General features: G+C 40.5%; 1 protein-coding gene across 3 annotated transcripts in view; it reads left to right on the top strand.

Moving 5' to 3' along the window:
• Positions 1-22,953, top strand: part of TGFBR3 (transforming growth factor beta receptor 3) — a 114,173-nt gene that overhangs the window by 4,392 nt on the left and 86,828 nt on the right. For 2 of the 3 annotated variants that reach the window (XM_057429069.1, XM_057429068.1), the window contains exon 2: positions 7,873-8,048. In XM_057429069.1, coding sequence (XP_057285052.1) covers positions 7,988-8,048 — 61 coding nt within the window. In that variant the 5' untranslated portion in view covers positions 7,873-7,987. Of the gene's footprint in view, positions 1-7,872; positions 8,049-19,988; positions 20,089-22,953 lie in introns of those variants that run through there. The other variant, XM_057429070.1, reaches the window with a different exon arrangement.

Raw genomic sequence — 22,953 nt, 5'->3', positions numbered from 1 at the left:
GAGCTAAGGGTTTGCACTTCAGTCTTGAAAAAACCACAGCATCAAGCACTCACTGATAGAACAATTTGCTGAACTCTTTTACCCTGAGTGGAAGAAGCCTTGCTGAGATGTTGGTAACTTTCCTTCCTGCTGTGGCTCCTTCTCCACAAGGAGATGCCTTCCCTAGAGTTTTATCTGTCTTGATAGGTACATTAGAGCTGTCATCTGTTTAGTTTAGGTGTGCAATTAGAAACCGAGCCAAGTAAAACTTAAGATAAATGAAATTTGTGTGAGGTTGTTGGCTGCTACTGTGTTTGTGTAGAATAAGATAGTCCAGTGCCGGGAAACCTATTATGTTTCCAATTAGAAACCATAAAAAAATGAAGCGATTAGGCCAAATAAAATTAACTATGAGGAGGAAAGGTTATAGAGATTTGTTTTGTGCAATTTATGATCATCGTTTTCAGCCTGAAGATTCCTGTGCACTAGAAATGTTTTTATTTCAGGGTATGCTTTTCAGAAACAGCAAGTCCCATTTAAAAAACATTAGCCTTGCTCCTGTTAGTTGTGGTGAGATATTACTGGTTGAGTTCATTTGGTACCTGAGGTTTATTTAAATGTAGATATGAGAATCATAGATTTCTTGAGCTTTCATGAAAACTTTAACCCAGTCTTTATGTATGTACCTTTCTAGAAGTGTCTGCTTTTTTCCTCCTTCTGCTACCTGAATATTCATCAGAACATGGCGTATAATTGTACCACTGGTATTCCCTGATATAAGAGCAGTGAGATGGTTTTTATCCGTCTTCTAACAAGAAGATGAAAGCAGAACTCCCTAAAGCAGTGTTGTTTTCCTAGGTGATCATTACGGGGGGGGGGGGGGGTGGGGGGGGTGTGTGTGTGGTGGTGCTGCTGTGGGCACATCAAGGTCCTGCTACAACTCTTTTGGTTGTGAAAGAATAGACTGAGTTGCACAGAAAATTCGGGGCTGAACCTGATACTAGGTTGCAGATTGCTTGAGCCATTATAGTACAGGAACAGTACAGCATCCCGACATCTTGTTTTCCCCACTCCCTTTAGAGATGCTGTGAAACAGGATGCTCCCAAGTGCTCTGTGTTAAAGTAGAAAACATCTGATTTGGTATTTAAGTTACATGTAGGATGTTGGTCTTGCTAAACTCTGTCTTCAGTGCCTTGTGTGCTTCCTTCTGTAGAGATATGCTAACCTCTAGGAATTTCTGCTGTTGTCAAAAAGGAATCTGTTCCAGCCTCCTTCTTGTGGAAGATTCTTGTGTACTCCTTCCACTAAAAGACTCCCGAAGTGCACTTCCTTCCCTTCCACCTATTGAAAGCCTCCTACATCCTGATCCTGTAAGAGGCTATTCTCTTGTTTATGCTTGGTAAGCAAAACCTTGTCCCTCAGCCTATGCAGATTTAGCTGCATACCTCCCTCTGTTTGGGGGAAAGGAAGTCCTGGGAACATTAAGCAGAATGATTTTTATCCTGTTTCTGTAGACTGTCTCTTACTTTTGTGCTATGTTGTGCAATGATTATTCAGCTGAAACTTCACAGTGTCTGGCGTTACGACTTTATTTTTCTCATCTAAACTCGCAGCAGTTCAAGTCAGGTGATGAAAAAGAAATATGTTGGGAAGCTGAAGGGAAAGTTGGTTATGAAATTTTACTGATAGTAGCTGCTGTCATCCAGACCAGAGCTTCATGCCAGCTGTGGGCAAAATACGTACCAGGTAACAAAACCAACCTCAGTGAACTGTTACTAAAAAGGCGGAATGGTTTCACATCTTTTATAGACTTATCTGTGTATATTTTGTGGCTTCCTGTAATTTGACAGGCTGCATTGTAATACATTAATAAGAAAATAAATAAAATGTTAAAACAAAAGTCACGTGGAATAGAGGGGCACAATTGCTAAATGGCATAAAACATCTTCCCTTGGCACTTGTCCAGTTCCCATAGCCTTTAACTGTGACTTGTTGAAATGTCCCATTACAAGCACAGCAGCATGTGAACTGGAGGCCATCAGGGTTAGTTCTTCTTAGGCTTTTGATATGTCAGGACTTTTATTCTTTATTACTATTCATGTATTCATGTATTCCCTGAAATTAAATCTGTCCCCTTAATGGTTTATGAATAAGTTACTGTTTTGAGTTCTGAATTGTGCGACTTCATGTATATATACCTTGGATGTAGGTATTAAAAAAAAATAGATACAAATTTTCAGTTCCACATTAATGTTTTCTAGCCCTGTTAGCTTTCTGACCTGTATGTGTCCAAATCATGCAGAATTGACAGAGGATAAATCTGATCTAATAAAGAAATCTGCTAACATGTATATTTAATAGGAGTAGAATTATGAATAAACTTAACAAATCTAGGAATAGAAGAGGTTTTGAAAGAGCTACTGGTGTAGTTAACCATTTGTGGGGGGAGGGGGTTTCTTTTATTGATCCTGAGTCTACTTGATTACAAATGATTGCCTTTTTATCTGCATGGCATGCATGTGTTCATGCATTCACATAGGGAACCAACATGGAGCAATGGGAGAAAACCTAGTTGAGTGAAATGGTTGCCATGCATAAAGCAAACAAACAAAAAGTGAAAAAGTTTTGGCTGTAAAGGCTGCCTTGGATGGCCTAGAAACCTGGGTTCACGTTGCTATGGCAAAACAACACAAAGGGACAGATCCTGCTGGCTTCACTCTAGTATCCCCATTCACTTCAGTGGGATTTGTGACATATAAGAGGAGGATTTTTGGTAGAGAAGTGTTTATCATTGTTGTAGAGAGCTGTGCAACTTCTGGCACCATGTGTGGAAAGAGGAGGGAATTACCAGAGTCCATGTTGATAAGGAGGAGAGGAAGTGGAAGTTATTCTTCAGGCAGTAGAGGAAAAGGTTAGACATCGAGGAGGATAGAGTTAAAGCAAGGGAAGAACTTGTATGGGGAAAGGTAGTTTGTGATTAAAGAAACAGATGGTGACTACTGGGGAAAAGGCTTAAGGGAACAGAAATAAAAAAGGAAAAATAAAGCAATAAGAATGCAGTTCAGCAATAAATGTGGCAAATTCCTATGGTATAGAAGCCTTTTAATAGGGAACAGAAACGCCACCAGGTCTGTGGTCATGGCCACCTGCAGGCACATATATTGCTAGGTTAAGCTGGGCAGAGAAGCTTTGAAAAAGTAGGCAAAATTAAACTGACCAGCAGAAGACCAGTGGTACAAACTGAAGTTAAGGAGATCACTGATCCCAAGAGTAATATGTTATGGGTATTTTGCTAGAAGTACACGAATAGGCTGAGTAGAAAGGTGCTCAAATGTTCTGAAGGCAGAGCTTAATCCTAGGGTTTACACTTGGTCATTTTCATTTGCAAGAAACTCACATTTAGAGCAGTGGCCTGTCCCCTTTAATGTATTAAAATTCTCATAGACATCAGAGGCTCCTACTTCAGACCACATTAAAACCTCATACTTCCTCCTCTTGTCCTCACGCACTTCAATGTGTTTCCCCCAGTCTTCTCTCAGACCTAATAAAATCTAGTAGTGATAAGATTCTTCCTGATGTTCCCAGTAGCTCTCATTCCTGATTGCGTCTGCAAAATGATACTTCTCAACAAAACAGGCTCTTTTGTGCCTTCTTGTGCACTTTTATTCAGGACCAGTGGCCTCTGTGACAGCAACCTTCAGTGAAAATGACCCCAGCCGAGTGTGTGCCTCTTAGGCAGAGTCTCCAATGGCTCTGGCTGCAGATGCCCTCTTTTGCCAGCCTTTCTTGCAGCTTCTAGTAGTATAAAGCATTGGCATGAAGTGTTTGGAAAACCTGAGCTCTCATGTCAGCTTCTCCTGCTCTTCTTCATTGGATTTTTTTTTGATCCTATTTCTAATATGCTCTTTTGTGACCTCAGTTACAGAAATAGCCACCCAGATATACTCCAAAGGAAAAGATGATTCTCTTGGAAATTTCTTTTGAATCTCAAATGAACTAGCAGTTGTGTTTACTGCTTGGATAAATAATTTAGGTTTGTGGTCCCTTTACAAAGATTTCTTCTTTTATTTCAAAGGAAATGTCCCCCTGTTGTGTGGACTTTCCTGGTTTGCAGTGTAGAAGCCTAGGGCTTTCCCTTCATATACTGCCTGCTCTGACTTACGTGTTGTAAATGTTACTGGTCAGTGGCTTGTGGCAGGCAGCAAATGACTCTCGGTTTTACATAGAGATGGCAATGTGTATATATTCTCTTTCCCTTCTAAATAATTTTTCTCAAATTGAAGTTGAATGGTAACTGGCCTTTTAACATACATAGGTGGTCGGCACAGAATGGGATTCTTGTCAGCGTTGCTTTATCTCCAGTTCTTTCCCTGTGCTCCCTTTTTCTGAACAGCTGTGTGCCTTAAAAAAACCTCACCGAAGAATGAGGTCTGTGCTGGTGGAAGGGTGATCTAAGTAATGGCTTGTCTTTTGCTATTCAGTTTATTAGTGAGCATTTGTGCTGTAGTTACTCTTTTTCTGATTAATATTTTGTTTGTTGTTGATGGAATGGTTATACATCAGGAACTCAAGTTTCAGAATGCTCATTAATGACGCCTTGCAGGACATTATGATGGTCTTTTATAGGTGACACTGGCTAGAAACCTCAAGATTTGCCCTATTTGATATTTTTTCTTCATGGCAACATTTAACTATGGAGTTATCAGCTGAATACTCTCACTGAGTAGGTTTCTTTTTAGCTAGAGAAATAGCAAAAAATGATTCCATCTTAGAGTTGACTTCCTAAATGATGTTCACTATAGTATCATAGAATGGTTTAGGTTGGAAAAGACCTTTAAGATGATAGAGTCCAACTGTTAACCCAGTACTGCCAAGTCCACCACTAAGCCATGTCCGTATGTGCCACATCTGCATGATGCTGCTGCTTTTGGTGTTCAGGGGACAAGGTAGTGTATAGAATTCTTATTTCCAAAACCTCCTTCATTTGTCAACATGAAATACACACTGGCTGGAAGAGACTTGCAGAGACTAATTCTTTCTAGCCTAAACAAGGTCCACGTAACCATTGACAACACCAGTTTTCAACTTCCTGTGCTTGACTGGCCAGTGGAAGTCATGAATTCCTTATGGCTTGCCATTCTGTCATGAAACCTGTTTAATTTGGATTTTCAGGGTCAAAATCTTCTGTATTGCAGGATTGTCCAACACTCTTGTCAACAATTTATTATTCCTGTTTACCTTAATTTACCACAGAGTTTGGTATCCCTCATGGATTTGAGGGTTTAGCTGTATAACTTTGCACTCTGAGGAGAGATGCAAGATATCTAGGAACTCGCTGAATGCTTCCAGTATGTTCAGGATGAGTAATTTTTACAAGCCTTATAAATTGCCCAAGGAAGCTGCTGTTCTATGAAGTTTTCCTGTTTTGAGCTCTCTCTAGCATTGTGTTTGTGTGCATGTTCATCCTTCTCCAGAACTGTTTTCTTCAAAATCCATCTTTTATAAAATGTTGTAGAAGAAATCTTTGTGTGAATCGTGCTTGGTTGGGTTTTTGGGGTGGGCTCTTGCTGCTTTAAGAGGCTGTGTTGTTTGTCTTGCTCTCAGTGATAGAAGTTTGTTGCAGTGTCTTATTACCTCGGTCAGGTTGTGTGGTGGTGTTGATCCTAGCAAAGAATAGTTTGTGCTGGTGAACCTGTAAGTGAGGAAACATTCAACGTTGGTAACAGTGCTATGTTTTAAGATGGAATAAGTGAAATGATACAGAATTGGTGTTTTATGTGAATGATATATAAGTAGGTATTTGTTTAATTTATTGAAATGTTTTTCTCTTAGATGAATTAATCTCTTATTTCTAAATTCAGGGCCAGTTTTGAAAAGGACAGTGCATGGCAGAGCACAAAAATGCAGTTTGAGGTTGGTTTTGTGGCTAAGGTTGCTTGAAATGTCCAAGGATAGTTTCACAGGTTGTTAATTTTTGAGGTCAAGGTTTTAGGTTCGTTTGATAAATCTTTTCACAGGTAATCACAGTCTGAATTTGATGGAAAAGTTTGCAGTATCCAGTCATACGTTAATCATACATAACTCCATGAATAGCAGGTAACAAGATACCCAGATCTTTTCTGCGCTCTGCAAAGTGATGTGTACCTCTTCAGAATGAAGAGTCAACTCCTTTTCCCCAGATTAAGCACTAGCAGGTAGAAGATAAAGATTAGTAGGCAGTGTTAGCAGAACTAGCTTTTCTCTAGGGGTTTCCTTCATTCACTGTTGTGGTATGACAATGTTTCGAAGTCAGTGGAAGCCAGGCCACGAGGAGGTACACATGAGAGAGAACCAGTTATAGAATTTTAACCTAAAATATCCAGTGTCAAAAGCCAGCAGGGAACAAAAGTAAATGTGCTTCTTACAGGATGCTCAGCTTGAAAGTGACCTGCAAGAAACCCTGTGTTGTGATAGATACTCAACTCTTTCCTTGCTCTATTCCTGTCCTGCAGCAGTGTGGTGTCTGGGTGCTTCAGCATCCGCAGAGCCACTCCTGGGCTCTTCTACACAGAAGACCTGGGCACTGCCAAGACCAGTCAGAGGTGCTTGGAGCAGGGTGCTGAGGGAAGTATCTGGTGGAGGCCGTAGTTCAGTGCTTGGGCACTGACACACCTTTCCTGGTGGGTGGCTGCAGCTCCCTCCGCACAGGGCAGTGCTGGCTCTGCCAACTAACCTATGGAGAGGTTCTGCAAAGGAGTTTCTAGTGTTCTCCTTGTAGGCATAGCAGTGCTATGAGCAGGTGTCTTGAAGTGCTGGTCTAGGTGCAGGTCTTCCTTTTGCAGACTTGATTGTGCACAGCACATGCTGCATAACAGAGCCTAGCCTTTTGTCTTTGCACTTCATTCCAATTTAGTGTCAGCAAGAACTTTTTGAATGGTATTCATGTTTTGCGGTTCAGATGTTGGTCCTGACTCAATGTTCTGCTCTCACTTAGCCCCGTGATGGTTATTAGTAATTGCCTGCATTGCTCTGTGGTGAGTGTTAGTGGTTGCTGAGGCACCATCTGTTACTGTCTGCTCCTGAAAACTGGTATTGAAGTAAAGTAGGTAAGATTTGTATTAGATTGAATACAATACCAACATTCTGGTTCCTTACCTGCTTGGTCTATAGTCTCATTATAGACTTCTAGATGACTGAGAATAGATTAAAAAAGTGGAGGAGGATATTGCACATCTAGTGAGTGTTTCCCCTCAAGAATCTGCAGTGTGCATTCTACAGTCAGAGTTCCCTATGCTTTTAACGCCTGTGGGCATCAGCTGTATCACCATTTATTTGTATAGCATATTTAAGTTGTTTTACTGACCTGGTATATTGTGTCTCGAAATCTCTTGACATAATGATTCTGAGCAGCTTTGTGTTTGTATTTATTGTCAAGTGGCCTGGAAAAGTTTTCAGAATTTGTGATACTGAGAAATAATGAGTTAAATTTATCGTGTTACTGGTAAACCAGCTAAAGCACATGTGAAACATTGCTTTGTGGTGTAATAAAGGTAACAGCAGATAATTAAGCAAACAAATGTTTATATGTCCCAGAGAAAGTCTGAATACTTAAAATAAACATGTCTGAAGCTATGAGTACTACTGGCAGTCTTCAGTTGACAGAAAGAACTCTGGGATTTCACTTCCAAGAAGATCACAACTTGGACAATGTGTAATATGAAAGAGCAGCAGCTGCACAGAAGTTCGGGAGAGGGAAGAGTACTGAGCTGTCAGTACCTAGGCTATCTGGTAATAAAGTCCTTTTAGAAAGAATTCTGTTTCTCTTATTACAAGAGTGATAATTTTAAATACCTGGTAATGCTTCTGTAAGTGATATTTGTATTCAGATTATTTTTTTTTACTTCTTTCTGTAGGCAATTAGAAGTCTGGAAGATTTGATTTCAAAACACACCACAAATTTCAAAGGAAGTAAATCTACATGAAGAGCTACAAAGGGAGTTGATTTGAGAAGATACAGCGCTTGCAAAAATGTCTTCAAGTTGTGCGACTTCAGTGTTTGCTTTGATGATTTTGTGCTTTGCAGCTGCAGGTAGGTGACATTATGTAAATCATGCATTCATTGGAACTTATTGTATATATTCAGAATTATTGATCAGAAATACTTTTTCATGCTAGAAAAATGTAGGTCAGCTGGGTTTTATATAAAACTATTGTGATCATAACTGCTGGCACAGTGATGTGAGGAGCAGTGCTGTTCCTGTGTGAGTGTTTTCGTGCACCTGTTTTCCCCTTTAAAATCATTAAAGAACTGCAGTTGTAATGTAAATTATTTTTGCAGTTATTTATTCTAAAAAGAAAGTAACAGAAGTGTGTGGTGCACATATATTATAAAGCTTGCTGTGGAAGCCTTTGGGAGTGAAAGCAGGGTAGCTCTGCCAGTATGTGATGCTGTGGAGCTATTAGCTCTGCCAAGAGGCTGTTTTTACTTCCTTGGATGCAGGGTTGTGCTGGTGAAGCTTAGCTGGGGTCTCTCTCCCGAGCTGGGCTGAAAGGGTATACCCCTTTTCAGTTCAGTGCTGCCTTTGAGGGCTGTAATCTAGAATGAATCCCCCTTATTTTAGTTCATCAAAGTAAAAACTGTGTTACAGTAACTTGGAACAGAGAGATCTGTACAGTTCAAGTACCTATACTGTAGTTTCTTCAAGTGCTGAAGTGATTCTTCTCGCTATGTTTGTTTGTTAAAGTTCTTCCTGTGGTTGCAAAGGGAAGCCTCTTCTTATGTGTCCAGCATACAGCGTGGGTCATTGGAGAGGAGGCCAAGTGGATATACAGTTAGTCAAAATGAGATAGTGGGAGAAGTGGACAGTGGACAGATGGTTTGCTTAAATCTGAGATGTCCTCACTGTGGAAAAGATGACCAGCTTCGGAAGAGACAGGGCTGAGCAATTAAATGTGCTACAGTTTGGCTTCTTTTCATCATCAGCATGGAAAATTATGTTGTTTCAAGCCCTCAAGCCTTGTGGGACTTTCTCTGGGCTTGACCTCCTGAGGGCATCCATCCAACATTAGTAACTTCGATTGTTTAATAGTACATGATGCTAAGGTTTTGCAATAGCTTCATTCCAGATGAACTTGCAGCAATACAGGGTGTGTCTGAGTGCGTCTGCGGCTTGAGCTGAGGATGTGAATGCTGGTCTTGGCTGAGAAGAGCGATTGCTGGGAATGAATCTGAATTTAGAGATGCAGAAAAATCGGCTTTGAAAGAAGGTGCCAGTGAAGAAAATAAAAACTGTTTTAATTGATCACAACCACAATTCCCTTTTGCTGCTGAAGAGATTGCTTGCCCAAGAAGTCAGCTTACCTCTTAATGCCAGCTTTAACTAACCCACTAATTTAAAAGTGTTATCAAGCACAGTACTACTATTGGTTGTTAGCATGTCTGTCCTGAAGTTTGTTGTGGTTTTTTTGTTTTACTCCCTAATTCTGTGTTTCCTCTGGCAGCTATTCTTGAAGCAAACTCTTAAAAAAAGCACGATGGACTTGGATTTGATCAGATGCTTATTCATAAGGAGAATAGTAGAACAATTTTGGCTAGAAGGGACCTCTGGGAGTCTAATCCAGCCCCGTGCTCAGAGCAGGGCTAGTTTCAAAGTTACTTCTCTTGTGGCGACTCATTCTTCCCACTATCTTCATGTGAAGTAGATAGCAGAAGGGAGTGGAAAGGGTCACAGTTTAAGAGGAGGTGAAGAAGCACTCTGTGGTCCTGTGGGTTTTGGTTTTTCTTTCATGCTTTTTATTTTTGCAATAAATTCTTAATGAGAACACCTACTTAATGTGCTTTAGAGTATAGTAAGTACAGTGAGATAAGAGCAATAAAGAACTGATGTATTCTGAAGTGTGTGTGTCAGGGAGTGATCTCTGGCAGATATAGTTACAACCAAGGAAGGACTGTTCTCTGAAGGTTGTTTAGATAGAGCTTTTGCAGTGTTTTTCTGTTAGTAGTCCTGTTAACTTAAACAATTATACTTTAAAGGCAGGGAGTTTGTGTCTATAGGTGAAATAGAGATGGGAGCAAGCAGCATGTTCTAGTTGTGTGGCAGATGCCCATGAGCTATTGTCAGCGTGATGGCCAGGGGACCGCAAGCTCAGCTCTTAGTTGCTGGTGTACAGAACCCCTGCTTGTTCAGGCTTGAACCATTACCAAGCCAGTATAAATAAAACCGAGGAGTATAAATAAGACTAAGAAGTATAAATGAAATCCCTGTGTGCCTGTGGTAAAGCCTGGGGGAGGCAGGGGGCAGCATGCCACCTCCCGAGGGTGTTCAGTTTTATATATTGAGGTTTTTCTAGCTTACTGTTGGTTTCTGAAGCAGTGAGGCTGCTGGAGAAGAGCACGCCTTTTTCTTGTTTGCCACTGCTGCTATTGGTCTAGGTTTTGTTGCTGGCATTCCAGTACCTTCAGCATTGTTATCATTTTAGACATAGGCGATCTTCTGGACAGAATCTGTGTTAATGTTTTATTTTCTTTCCATTCTTGCATTTTAAGGTACTAATGTGTGAAGTCTATCTCAGAAAAGCGCCAGGTGTTGGATGGCATGATGCACAGAGATGCATATTCAAACGCAAGCTACAAAATTGCATGTTTTTCATGCTGATAGCTTGAAGAATACACCTTGCTAACTTCACATTGAAAATGGTCTGCATAAGTATTCAAAGAATGTTTGTCTATTCCTCTACCCTCTCTTACTGCTCAGATGTATGTAGCTAAATGCTTATCTGAATCTGATTTACTTTGAGCTTGTACATGGCTTTCTTGTAAGCTCCTATTTATACATCTTTAATTGTACAGAAAAAGACTGCAAAGAAAACCTCGATTACTGTGAGCCTTTTCTTCCCCATGGAAAGTTCAAGGCAGGATGGAGAAGAGAACTGCTGGCAAGCTACCTGCCTGTCTGAAGGAATTATGTTTTTGAAGTGGGCTTAGACTAAGGTCTGGCAACCTGCAATAGGAACTCCACATAAACACTTAGAACTGCACACGCTATAGCCTTGAATAACCTCATAAGCAAGTCTGGATTTGTAGTCTTAGGAGCAAAAATATTCTATCCTAATGTGGCTTAAATCAAAGTCTGAAATGTATTTATTTTACTTGCTGGCAAATTTGTGCATTTGGGTGCATGATGTCTGTCTGATTGGAGGGCAGCTGAGACACATACTTGCCCTAGACCCTGAGGGCTAAGCCATCAACAAGATAGGTCCTTCCATGAAGGAATGGGAATGTGTTTTAAACTTGTTTTTTCTGTTTTTCTTTCCTGCTTTACTGTTGGGCTGGGAGGAAGATAGAAAGGTGATGAAGCCTGTGGACTTGCCCTGGCCCAGGGTCTCATTCAAGCTTCCTGGAGTAGATCCTCCAGCAGTGCAGATCATTCCTGCTGCTGACAAAGCAGCGCAGCTGTGGTGTTGATACCAACCTCAATTCACCCATGTAGCTGTATTCTCCTTCCCTCATACTTAGTGTTTCCTGTGCCTTCCTTGTAGACACCTCTCTGTGAAGCTGTCCTGTAGGGGCTGTAAGGGTTCTTATGAAAGGTTCTGAGAAATAACTAATTAGGAAGCACCTGATGAGCTTTTAAAGGTGGAAATTGCTCTAATTATTTTTTTATCTCTTTGTGGAGTTTTGTGGTTGTGGTCAGGCTGATGGAGAGATTGTAAGAGTTGGATATCTTATATTGGATTTCTTTACTGTGAGAGTGACAGATCACTGGAGCAGGTTGCCCAGGGGGGATGTGGAGTCTCCTATGTTGGAGATATTCAAGGCCCGCCTGGACAAGTTCCTGTGTGATGTACTCTAGGTTACCCTCCTCTTGCAGGAGGGTTGGACTAGATGATCTTTTGAGGTCCCTTCCGACCCTTAGGATTCTGTGATATATTGAAGAATTTACCCATTTACTGTAAGAATGCCCATTCTGGTTTATCTGCTTATTTTCGGTCTGTCTCTATGGTTTTCTTTCAACAGCTCTTTATTCCCTGGCTCTCTATTGTTATCCTAGCTTTTTTTCTTTCTTTCTGCATACTTGTTCTTGTAAGTAATCTTGTGTGGTTCAGAGCATGTGTGCTTCATTTTCAGTAAGGCTCTTTGCCTGTATCTGGTGTATCTTTTGGATCTGTACCCCCCCCCCCCCCCCCCCCCCCCAGATATGGTGGTGGTGGGTGCCATGTTAATAAGCATCACAAGAGGAAGAAACAGTCCTTGTCATGACATCATTTTTGGTTTGCTTTGAAGAGGAGCTTCCCCTGACCATAAACATGGTGTTTGCAGAAACAGTGTATGATCTTTCAAAGTATAATAGAAAGTCCTTCCACTGGTAGGTAAAGAACACAGCCTAAAAATACATATGCTGGGAGTCACTCACACACATTGCTTTGTTTTAAACAGTGTTTGCTAGGTATTTTCCCAATGTAATTAAATGGTAAGCTTTTTTTTTTTTTCCTCAGTACATTTGTTTCCAGAGGTGCGGGGGGGGGGTTTGTTTGTTTAAATTGTGGTTAAAGGATGAGAACCAAGGGACAGAGGTTGGCCCTGGAATTATTAGGGCTGAAGTAAAGCACAGACTGTTTGCAACTTGTGAGCGGATAGAGATTTCACTCTCCATCTCCCTTTACCTTCAGTTCTTTCTCATAATCATTAAGTGATGCGGTGAAGCTGATCAGATGAATCTCTCGGGCTCAGTCTAGCCTTTCTTGAGACTGGGCACAATACTCTAGAAATGTCAGAAATGCTAGATAGAGGGAAATAATAAATTAATAAGCCTGCTGGTTACACTTGCTAATATACCCATGTGCAGTCATTCTTCTGTACCACAGGGGCATGCAGCTGACTTGTGTTTCCCACTTTGCTTCCCCATAACTCTCAGGTCTTTTGTCAGTCCCAACCCTATGTATCTCCATAGGGTTATTCCATACAGGATGCAGGAATTCATGCTTATCATGAGGGGAGAGCAGGGCAGCCATGTAGGGTGAGGGAAGATGGTGAAGGGAAAGCAGGGACTGCCACAAGGCAGGTGCTGGGGCAGTTGTGAGGGCAGATCATGAGGAGACAGGAGGGGGGTGGCCATGAGGGAAGATCATGAAGGGAGTTCTGGGGTGGTTGTGAGGAGAGATCCTGAGGGGAGAGCAGGGGCAGCCATTGGCTGTGGGGGGTGGCCATGGGCTGTGAGGGGTGGCCATGAGGGATTGGGCTGGCAGATGTATACTGTGGGCCACTATGAAGGGGCAGATGAAGGGTGGCTGTGACTGGACATCATGAGGGACAGCCATGGGGGGAAGACGAGTTTGTCCTTAGTGACATGGTTTAGTGGTGGGCTTGACAGTCCTGGGGTAACGGTTGGGCTTGGTGATCTTAATGGTCTTTTCCAACCTAAGTGGTTCTGTGATTCTGTAATCAGCCAATTTTTACGTTCTTTGAAAAGCCACCCAGCGCTATCCCTTTATGGTCTGGTTAGGCAGTCTTTTAGAGGATGATATTAACCAGTACCCTGAGCATGACTTGTAAGCTGAGAGAAGAGTTAGAGGAGCAGAAGGCTGGTTCACGTGCTGTGGCTTGCTTGTCTCATACCTGTACTGCTGCCATGCTCTTTTTGTGAGAGCCTGTCATGCTCTCAGTGCTGAGAAATACTAATTAGGAACCACTGATGAGCCTTCAATGGTGAAAAATGTTCTCATTTTTCCTTTTTTTTTTTTTTTAATCCTTTGAGCACCATGATGGTGATTTGAAGCATCTTCATGTCAGCTGTTTATCTGATAGGGAGCCAAATGATGAATTCCTAACTTCATGTCAGTGAGCTGGTGAGATAGCTTTGAGAAGCCAAAATAGACATAAAAACTATTGATAGTTTATCTAAATTTTACACAAAAAAAGAAGTAATACAAGCAGTAAATGATGTGTTCAAGTGAGCAATTTAAATACAAAGACTGGTCAGAACTGGGAAGTTAGACTAAATCTAGGTCCTCTGAGTTAATGTTTCTTCAGCACTGCAGTTTAGTGATCTGTTCCTGTGTAAATTTGGGTTTTTAATCTGGTTTTCTGCCTGTCTCTCGAGCAGCTCAATTGAGTCAGATCCTGTGCTGTTTCTTTGTGGTTTATGCATAAATAGTATTTTTATCTTCCAAAGCCACACAAAAATTCTGAAGAACTTCGGAGCATCGCAATACAGAGAAAGGTTATGTATTTTAGAAGAGGTAATTGTATCACAGACTTAGAATGGCTCAAACTTAGCAGACTGCATTTTTCCTGTATCAGCAAGGCTCTGACGCGAAAAAAACAGTTGGATTTCAGCAGAGTTTTGTGCCCGCACGGAGCAGTAGGATGTTGGGTTGTGGGTGCTAATTCAGCAAAACAGCCGAGCGTGTATCTAAGTGCTTTGCTGAACGAGAGTGTTGATGGGTAAACATGAAAGTCTGGTTCTTTGACTAAAACTGACTCTGGATGATGCCAGAGGAATCCTAAGAAATGTCAAGTCCATGTACTTGTATGTATAGATGCAGGCAAATTTATATGTCAGTATAGATTGAGACACAATAGTGTCTCTGGAGGGAAGTACTCAACTGATGAAAAGTAGTTCTGCAGAAAATGTTATGGCATAGACTGGTGAATGGCATTAATCCTTGTCTTTCTAAGGAAATCTGTTGAAGTTTTTTAAGGAGAAACTTGTCTTTAACAAGTCCTAAGCATCACATAATTGTTGTATAAATACTGTTCTAAAAATAATCCTTTTGTTTTCCAAAGGGAATTGAGATTTTGCTTTTAGATCTTTTAATACCCTTTCTGTACTGTAGGCCCTTCTTAACTCTTTCTTAGCTTCTCCATTTGTCATTTATCTTAAAAATAAGACAAACCCTTGATCTCGTTAATAAAAAAATGAAAAGGGCGTACTTGGTTAACTAGAGACAATATTTTTGTCAGACTCTGATGTCAAGGAGAGGTACAAAAATTTTCTGACTCAAGGGTCTACAGAGTAAAGAAGTGGGTACTCTGGAACATACCAGAAAATAACTGTCTTCTAACTAACAAGTATTTGCATTGTTATGATTTTAGGAATTACTCTCCTCCCATCAGAATGGCCTCAGGTGTTGATGGGCTGAACCGTGCATGTTTGTTTATTTTGCTTCAAGGTCATATAAATGCTGTCCTTTGGACTAAGGAGGGCATGTGCAAGCATCAGTTTTATCTGTAACAGGAAGAACGAGGCTCCAAGGGCTCTAGGACCCCAAACCCAGCATTCCTGCATGTGATCCTAGGATGTCACAACAAGAAATGGAGCATCTGCTTTTAGAAAAGCAGTTGTTACTTTTACATGAAGAATGTATTGAGTTTCTGCAAGTCTTTTGCAAGCTTTTTGCACTGACATATATTTGCATGAATCAATACTGTTGTTCTACTACTGGTTATGGCATAGTGTAGAGAAAATAGAGGGTTCAGATATATTCCTTTTCAAAGAGAAATAATTTCATCCACTGTAGCTAATGATAAGAAAAGGAACTGAACTCCCTCGAGCTGTAAGTCACAGAAGAGATGAATTTGGAGTTAAAAATATATATTTAGCACGAAGGCTTTGTGCCATGTTTTGTTACCTGAAGGCACTGAATTGGATTCCTCTTTGGTGTAAACTTGTTTTAAGTCAGTAGTATTTCAGGAAGGATAAGTTTTGACCCGAGGTGACAAAAGCAAAGGTTTTAAATAACTCCAGTGAAGCGTAGCTGCTCCAAGCACAGTGAGCTTTTCTTCGTATTTTTAAGTGTACTTTATAGGATGGATCTATTGTTCCCTTATTGGGCAGCTGCTACACTGTGAGGCTTACTAACAGGCAATTAATAAAAAAAGGATATTACCTGTCCGGGATGGGAAGAATTAAACAAGGAATGTCATTACTCTCACTATTGGAAGCAGTGCATAGAAGAAGTAACAAAGGAATTTGGAGTTAGGTGATGGGAACATTTGTAAGGTTTGTTGCTGTTTTATCTCTTTAGCAAAATTCTGCTTGCCTCTGGAACAGGTTTGGTGTTTTGGGTGGTTGTTATTTTGGTTTAAAATTTTTAATTAATTTACTAACACTTGGAGCCATGAGTGGGTGAAGAGTTGATTTTTGTCGTTATCTTTACTTCTCGTCCTCTTTTTCTTCTCTTTCTAGATCACCAAATTTGCTTTATGTCTGGAAAGGATGCTTGATGCAGTTCATTTTGGAATAAATAAAACTTTCCTTTATTAATTTCCATTTAAATGGAGCAATAAAACATCTGCTCTATTAGAGATTCTCCTCAAGCTGTTTTGATTTGAGCCACTAAGTCAAGCTGAGATCTTTTTTTTTTCTCCACAAGATTGTGTGCCTCAGTGGGAGTAAATGGGCACTGAGCATCACAATGTCATGGCTGTTCTTCAGGCCTCAGCAATAGTATGGAAGTGCTCTGCTGTGTCTGAGTTCCATGGTGGAGTCTTCTCCAGGCTGCTGACTGACACACTTTTCACACAGCCAACTCACAATTGCCCTGTGAGACTCGGTGTGTATGTGTTCACCCTATGTGTGACTAAATACAAGTGCCTGTGTCTGAAGGACCTTTGGGAGAGGGTGGAGTGAGTTAGGGGCTGACAAATCAATTCTTTCCAGCTGTGGCCTGTCCTTGGCCATGACCAAAACTCCTGGAGAAGAGCCCAGAGGCTGGATCAATTCTTCTTGTGGAGATGAAGGTGGCCTGATGGCCATAAGTATATTAATTATATTTTTTTATATTTACATAATTAATTTATACTTAGTATATTAAATGCATAGGCCTAACCTATGAGCCTCAGCTTTTGACTGGAAGATGAAAGGCTTGTGTCTGGATTAGTGACTTTCTCTGTGATCTCATCACGAGTTATTTCATCTCTCAATCTTGGTCTCTTAATATGTAAAACAGATGTGTTCTGCCCTGTCATCTTCCATGCAGGACTATTTGAAGGGCTCAAGTAATAGCTTTAAAGTACTTGGATCACATCAGTGCTAGCTGCTGTTATCTCATTAATTCTTCAAAACCTCCCCCCTGCCCTTTTTTTGGAGGCATGAAAATGGCAGAGGTTTTATTTAAAGGTCTGTCATCCTTTCTGCCTGCCTTGTTTGTGTTTAGACTCCTGGATGCTGAAATGCAGAAGTTTTTTTGTGATCTCAGATAAGAAGCAAGCTGGTTGAAGTTTTGGCAAGTCATAAATTAGTTAGGATGTCCTGAGGAGTGCCTGAACTGATGGAGCTGCTTCTCTTTTCTCTTTCTTCTCCTGCCATGCCAACCCTTATTTAAAAGAAAAAAATAAAGTTTATATTCTACAGGAAGTAGAATCAGTCATACTCCAAGCAAAGGGGTGGAAGTATGGAACACTCTCACTTTAGCTGTAGGCAAAAGGATTTTCAGGTGAAATGTTCTCTTTTCTTGCATCATTAGAAGAAAACTTAGCAGATAGGACTACATTACATCTCATGCATATTTTGAGCAACATGTTAGAAGCTTAATATGTGGCTTCAGTTTCTTGCATTAGGGCAGACTTCACCTTTGAAGATAATTTGTTAAACTATGTAATTTTGAAAGTTGTTGGTTTTCTGCGTGTTGTGCTTTGAAATGTTAGATCAATCTGGCAAAACTTCCTCTTATAACACTAATGAATTCAAAGCAGTAATTAATTGTTCTATGGGATATTTTCGCCTTTAGGCTGAGAAAGTAGTAGGTGTTTGAGAAAACTGGCAAGAAAACTGTTCAGAGGTTACCTTGGATATTACTTGTCTCAGTTGCTTTTTGGAACTAGGCCAAGAGTAGTTGTTTTTCTTGCTGAAGTAGAGCCTCATGGCCATACTGAACGCTAATGTTTGAGCTCTCTGATATCATCACGGAGGGAAGTAAGAGGGCTAAAATATGCATCATAGCAAGGACTCGAGGCTTTTTAAAGGATTGCAATTGTTTAAACTGTCACACCCAGGCAAATGCTTCTCCAGTATCTCTTCTTACAAAGCCAGCTGACTTTAGTAATAGGTTTTATAACATGGGGGGGGGGATCATGTAACTGAAATGCTTAGAATAAGGGATGTTTCCTGCCTGTAGCAGAAAAATAAAAGCAACCCTGGAAAAGGCCCTATTCTGTTGCTTGTTAATTCCCTTGAAATCCCAATTCTCTTTTTTAAATTATCAAAGCTAGGGTGGTTGTTCTAAGCAATCTCATGCAAAAAGTAAAGCAATGTGTAAGACTCTGAGTGGTTTTGAATGAAAGAATTTTAAAAACTAAAGTTACTTAATTCTTGGTCTGTTACATTTACTGGATCTCAAAAGTCCATTTGCAGCAAGAAGCCTGTAGGTCAGCTCTTGTGCATACCAAACTGAACTTCAATTTTATTGATGGCATTCAGGAGAAAAGAATTCTAATGAAACAGTACTGAATATTGAGCTGCTTGATGGTGGTGTTAAAGAAATGGAGAAAACCTAATTGGCTAATTCTTCTAGTTGCTTCAGCATCGCACAAGCAAAAGTTTTCAGCAAAGGAAATTGTCCAAGACATTTCAAGTAAAGGTTGTTGCTAAGAAAGAAGCCCCCCTGCCTTGAGAAGTCCTAGAATGCAGCTTCCCTCTTTCTCCAGTGAAATCATAATGCACCTAAGATGGTTTTGTAGGTCAAGCACTCGTATATCTGTCTGTGATTTGACAAAAGTGCTGAAAGGAAATCAGGATTTATTGGGGAGTATTCCTGAGCAATGAATCAATGTTTGTTTTTTTTTTTTTTGGCTTGATGGCCTGGATTAATTTTAATTAGAGCAGTAAACATTTTTTGCTCTAGTTGAGTGAACTAATTAAGTGAATTCGGTTCTGATACCTGTGTTGTCTTCCTTGTTCCACTTGCTCTCCTTAAATTTTTGAAAGGACCAATACTCTGTTCCAGTAGAAAGGATATGATTTTTCTGTAGTGCTCCTCAGTGCCAGCCTATATGCTGGTGCCCAAGTGCTCCCTGGTAGAGTCCCTTGCTGGAATGTTTCTCCAAGGATTCGTTTGGCTGCTTCCTGGCCTACAAGCCCTACAACCTGGAAAGGGTCGATATTTACTTTCTGCACAAAGTCACTACATCTTCTGCCCTTTAATCCCATTCAAAACCAGTCATTGGGTGTCTGATCCTGACATGGTCCTGTAACACTACGTCTCTAGGACAATTTTTTGGCAGAAATTTGAGAGCAGTGTAGTACAGCTCCTGCTTCCTTAATGGAATTAATCCTAGGGTTCATGGCCTGAAGTGGGTAACAGTCAGTTATCCAGGTCCAAAGTCTTCTGATGTTACTTTTCCACTTCTGATTTGCTTTTTCTTGTTAGGTCCTCCACACTGTTCTGTTAAATAAGCTGTGAGTGGTACAGTTAGAGATTTAGTGGGAACCTGCTGTAGCGCCAATGAAGGGGCTCATACTTGTTACTTCCAGTGGGACCCTGCCATGACTGTGATGCTGTCTGCTCCCTTCTTTCCTTGGGGGTGCATTCTTCCTCCTGTGGCTCATGCCTCAGTGTAACTGTCTATATCCAAGATGTACATCAATATGTTTTCTTAGTTAGGATGATCTCATCACAAATGAGTATTTGATGCCTTTGTAATGTTCCAGTTGTGCACACAGAGCGGCTGGCACAGACTTTTTAAACAACAGTCCTTGTAATCTCCTGGATAATCTCAAAGAACATGTAAATACAACAGTGCAGTTACTGTGGAAGTTTTAAATGTAAACATTTTTTCTTATACAATGGCTTAACATTCTGTGTTATATGTGGGGTCTCTCTCTGCATTTATGGTGAATGAAAGCTGCAGTTGACTGTCCTAGGTGGTTAACTAAACTGTTCATGATTATATTAAGGGCCGTTAAAGAATTGGTGAATGGGAGTACACTTCCGTGCTTTATTTCTGAATATGTTTGATTTGTTATTGTAGCCTTGTTATCCATAGAGAAGAGTGTTTGTGCTGAACAAGAACTTCATTCTTCTTTTCCAGGCAATCTTGTGGCATTGGGAGTAGGGATGAGAGCAGTGGGACTGCTGAGCTGCTCTGCCTTGTTTCTCTCTTGTGAGTCAGGTCTGTGTTGACCTCAGGGGTGTGTCTGTTTATTCAGTTGTTTGTATTCCATTAGAAAATGGTGGTACCACTCTTCAGATGGATCAGTAGAAGGTGTTTTTTTTAAAGTGTGGATAGTAAGGCTTATGCTTAACCAAGTAACTTCCCTTGCAATGTAATGTGAAGGCTGCCTCTCAGTTGTACAGCCAATAAATGATCACAAATCTCATGAGCTGTTAGTAAAATAATGGGTGTTAAGTTCATTGAAAGGAATGGAAGTTTAACCACTTTTTCACTGATAGGAAGAGTAAGTTTCAGCCTGGCTCCTGTGTGTTTACATGAGAACTTTTGAAGTCCTAGAAGAGCAGTTGATTTTTCCCTGCACCTTCATGATTGCTAGAGCAAACACAGGGACTCTTGAAGGTAGGTGGCAGGAGTAGTGGCCTCCCTTTGTTTTGTTTTTTTTTTTTTTTGTAGCAGTTCATGTTTGTACTAGATCAAAACTGTATTTCCTCTTCTAGAAGTCAAGTATTGAAGTATTGTTCAAGTACTTTGAGTAGCTTCATCTGTGGTTCACCTGGTGGCACATTTATACTGCATCTACTGAGTAAAACATATCCTGTCAGAATTGGAACATATGGCAACAAAGTCATTTGATTTACTGCCTTAGCTCAGCCTCCTTACCCTAAAAATATACAAAAGGTTGTCAGAAATGCTTTTTTGTTCATGTAACTGATGTAACTGTACCAATAGGAAGGGTTTGCCAACATAGCAGATTCCAATGCTACATTATGGAAATTCCAACAATACATTATGGAAAGGAAATGCACCGTTGTAAGATGGGATGTTGAAACTCACATGCTTTTCCTATTAAAATGGTTAGATGAGAGGCAGTAAGTGAATCTGGACTGAGCTGGAGCCCTTCACACTCGGGGCGTTAGGTTGCAGTGTTCCTGAAACATCTGAGTTTATCTCAACCCTATCAAACAGTATGAAAGAACCCTTAGGGTGATTTAACCGGGCCCTGCATTGGGTTCTTTGTTTGCTTTGAGTAAGTGTTGTTCGTATTAAAATGCGTCAGTTTGTATTAAAATGCTATTTGTTTTATATCCAACTTTTGTCAGCTGGGAAGGATAGTGCCTAGCTTTTTTCCCCAAAATCAAAACCTTATGTTACCCCCTAATTATGGATATGTTGAAGTGGGTCATTTGACTGTTATTTTATTCTACAAGAATAATAGTACTAACTAAAAAAATACATATATGGGTATGTGAGATGCATAGCAGTGGGCACACTTGGATTGTTACAAATTCCAGCAAAGCAGATTTTACTCTGCGGACTGCCAACACCAAGTGCTGACTCAGAGACAGTTCTTATGTGTACCTCTAATGTTTAACAGGAAGGGATATTACTCACTTTTAATGCTCTTTCTGGGGGATTGTTTCAAAGCTTGCAAAGTATGTATGAGGCCCCACAGACTGCTGACTCCACTGCAAAGTTATTTTGCATCTAGTAAGTTAGAGAATATTGAGACTGTTTTCTAAGTACCGCTATCCTTTACTGATTGCACTTGAAAACAGAGTTATGCTGTTGTAAATGTTGCCAAGTCACTTTGAAAGTCTCACTTGTAAGGTTTCTCACTGCTCACCCCTATGTAGGGCTGGATTGTTGGTTTGTCTTTTTGCTGGAAGGAAAAAGCCACCTTGCTCATTGTGGTATCTGCTTCCAGTTAAGTTGTGGTGAGAAAGCTTCTGTGTTCTTGCAGCATGAACATCCTCAGGCTTTTACATTTAATTAATATTTTGTGGTTAGTTTTTACAGAATCTACCTGCCTTTTGTTTTTTCCCCTCCTTGAAGCCTTGTTTGTTTGATCATTCAAGGAGGAGCATCTAGAGTTTCTGTGTACTGGAAAAGACAATTACTTGCACTGCATCACTGGCAGTAGGGTTCCCTGTGCGAGTCCCTGCTGCCCATAGTGTCAAGGGGGCTCTTGCTTTCTTCAGACAAGCCGTTAAATGGGATTTGAACCCTTGCCATACAGAGAGATGGATTTCAGCTCTGTGGGGTCTCTGCAAGGGAGGTACTTTAGATGTGTGTGTGTGTGTGTGTGAACATTTTATATTTTCATGAAACCTGAATCAGCTTTGAGGTTCCCTGAGACTTTTTTTCCAGGCAGCAGTGATACTGTGATACATGCCTTATAAAGGTTATGTTAGCATTGGGCACAAATGACTTATTTCCTGAGTTAAAACTCCTTTCACCAATTTCCCTTTAAATAAGAAAAAAAAAGGGGGGGCAAAAGTCAATAAAAGATGACTTGAGGAGAAGAGCCATTGTGATTTCATATGGAGGCCATCTCAGTTCTCTTTTTATATCTGTTGCTCGCCTGGGAGTATACACTGTACTTATGTCCTGGGCTTGAATTATTTGAGCTTATTAATAGTTTTGCAAATGCATTTAACAGTTAACTGCCAGTGTGCATGCTCCTTGTGGTTACAGCTAACAAGCAGCTGGTCAGTACATTAACAAAATGTGGACTCGGTTAACTCTTGTAGAACTGCATCTCTGCATTTCTTCAGATGCCTTGTCAAAACTATATGGGGAGTAATCCAGTAGGATAACACAAAGAGCACGTGCTTAATAAGGAAAGAAATGAGCAGAAGGAGGTGAGGAAGGAGAAAATGCTTTTGCATTTTGGAAAGGAAGAAGGGGTGCACAGAGCAGGGCATTGAATTCTTTCCTAGGTAGAAAGAAGAGAGTGGTATCATTTAGTAAGGAAGTTCTTAAGCAAAACTTTACCTCAAGGGAAGTGGAAAGAGAGGCATTAGTAATTCATTTAAGAGCTCTGACTGATATTGCGGATCACCTTTTGAGAGAGATTTCTTAAGTGAGCAATTTTACTTTT

Source organism: Pezoporus wallicus, unplaced genomic scaffold (genome assembly GCF_028554395.1).
Source record: "Pezoporus wallicus isolate ANWC-B61680 ecotype Strahan unplaced genomic scaffold, APGP_CSIRO_Pwel_v1 contig_593, whole genome shotgun sequence".
In the NCBI taxonomy this organism is placed as follows: domain Eukaryota; kingdom Metazoa; phylum Chordata; class Aves; order Psittaciformes; family Psittacidae; genus Pezoporus; species Pezoporus wallicus.
The sequence above is the reverse complement of the archived record's forward strand: the minus strand, read 5'-3'. Positions and strand labels throughout refer to the sequence as shown.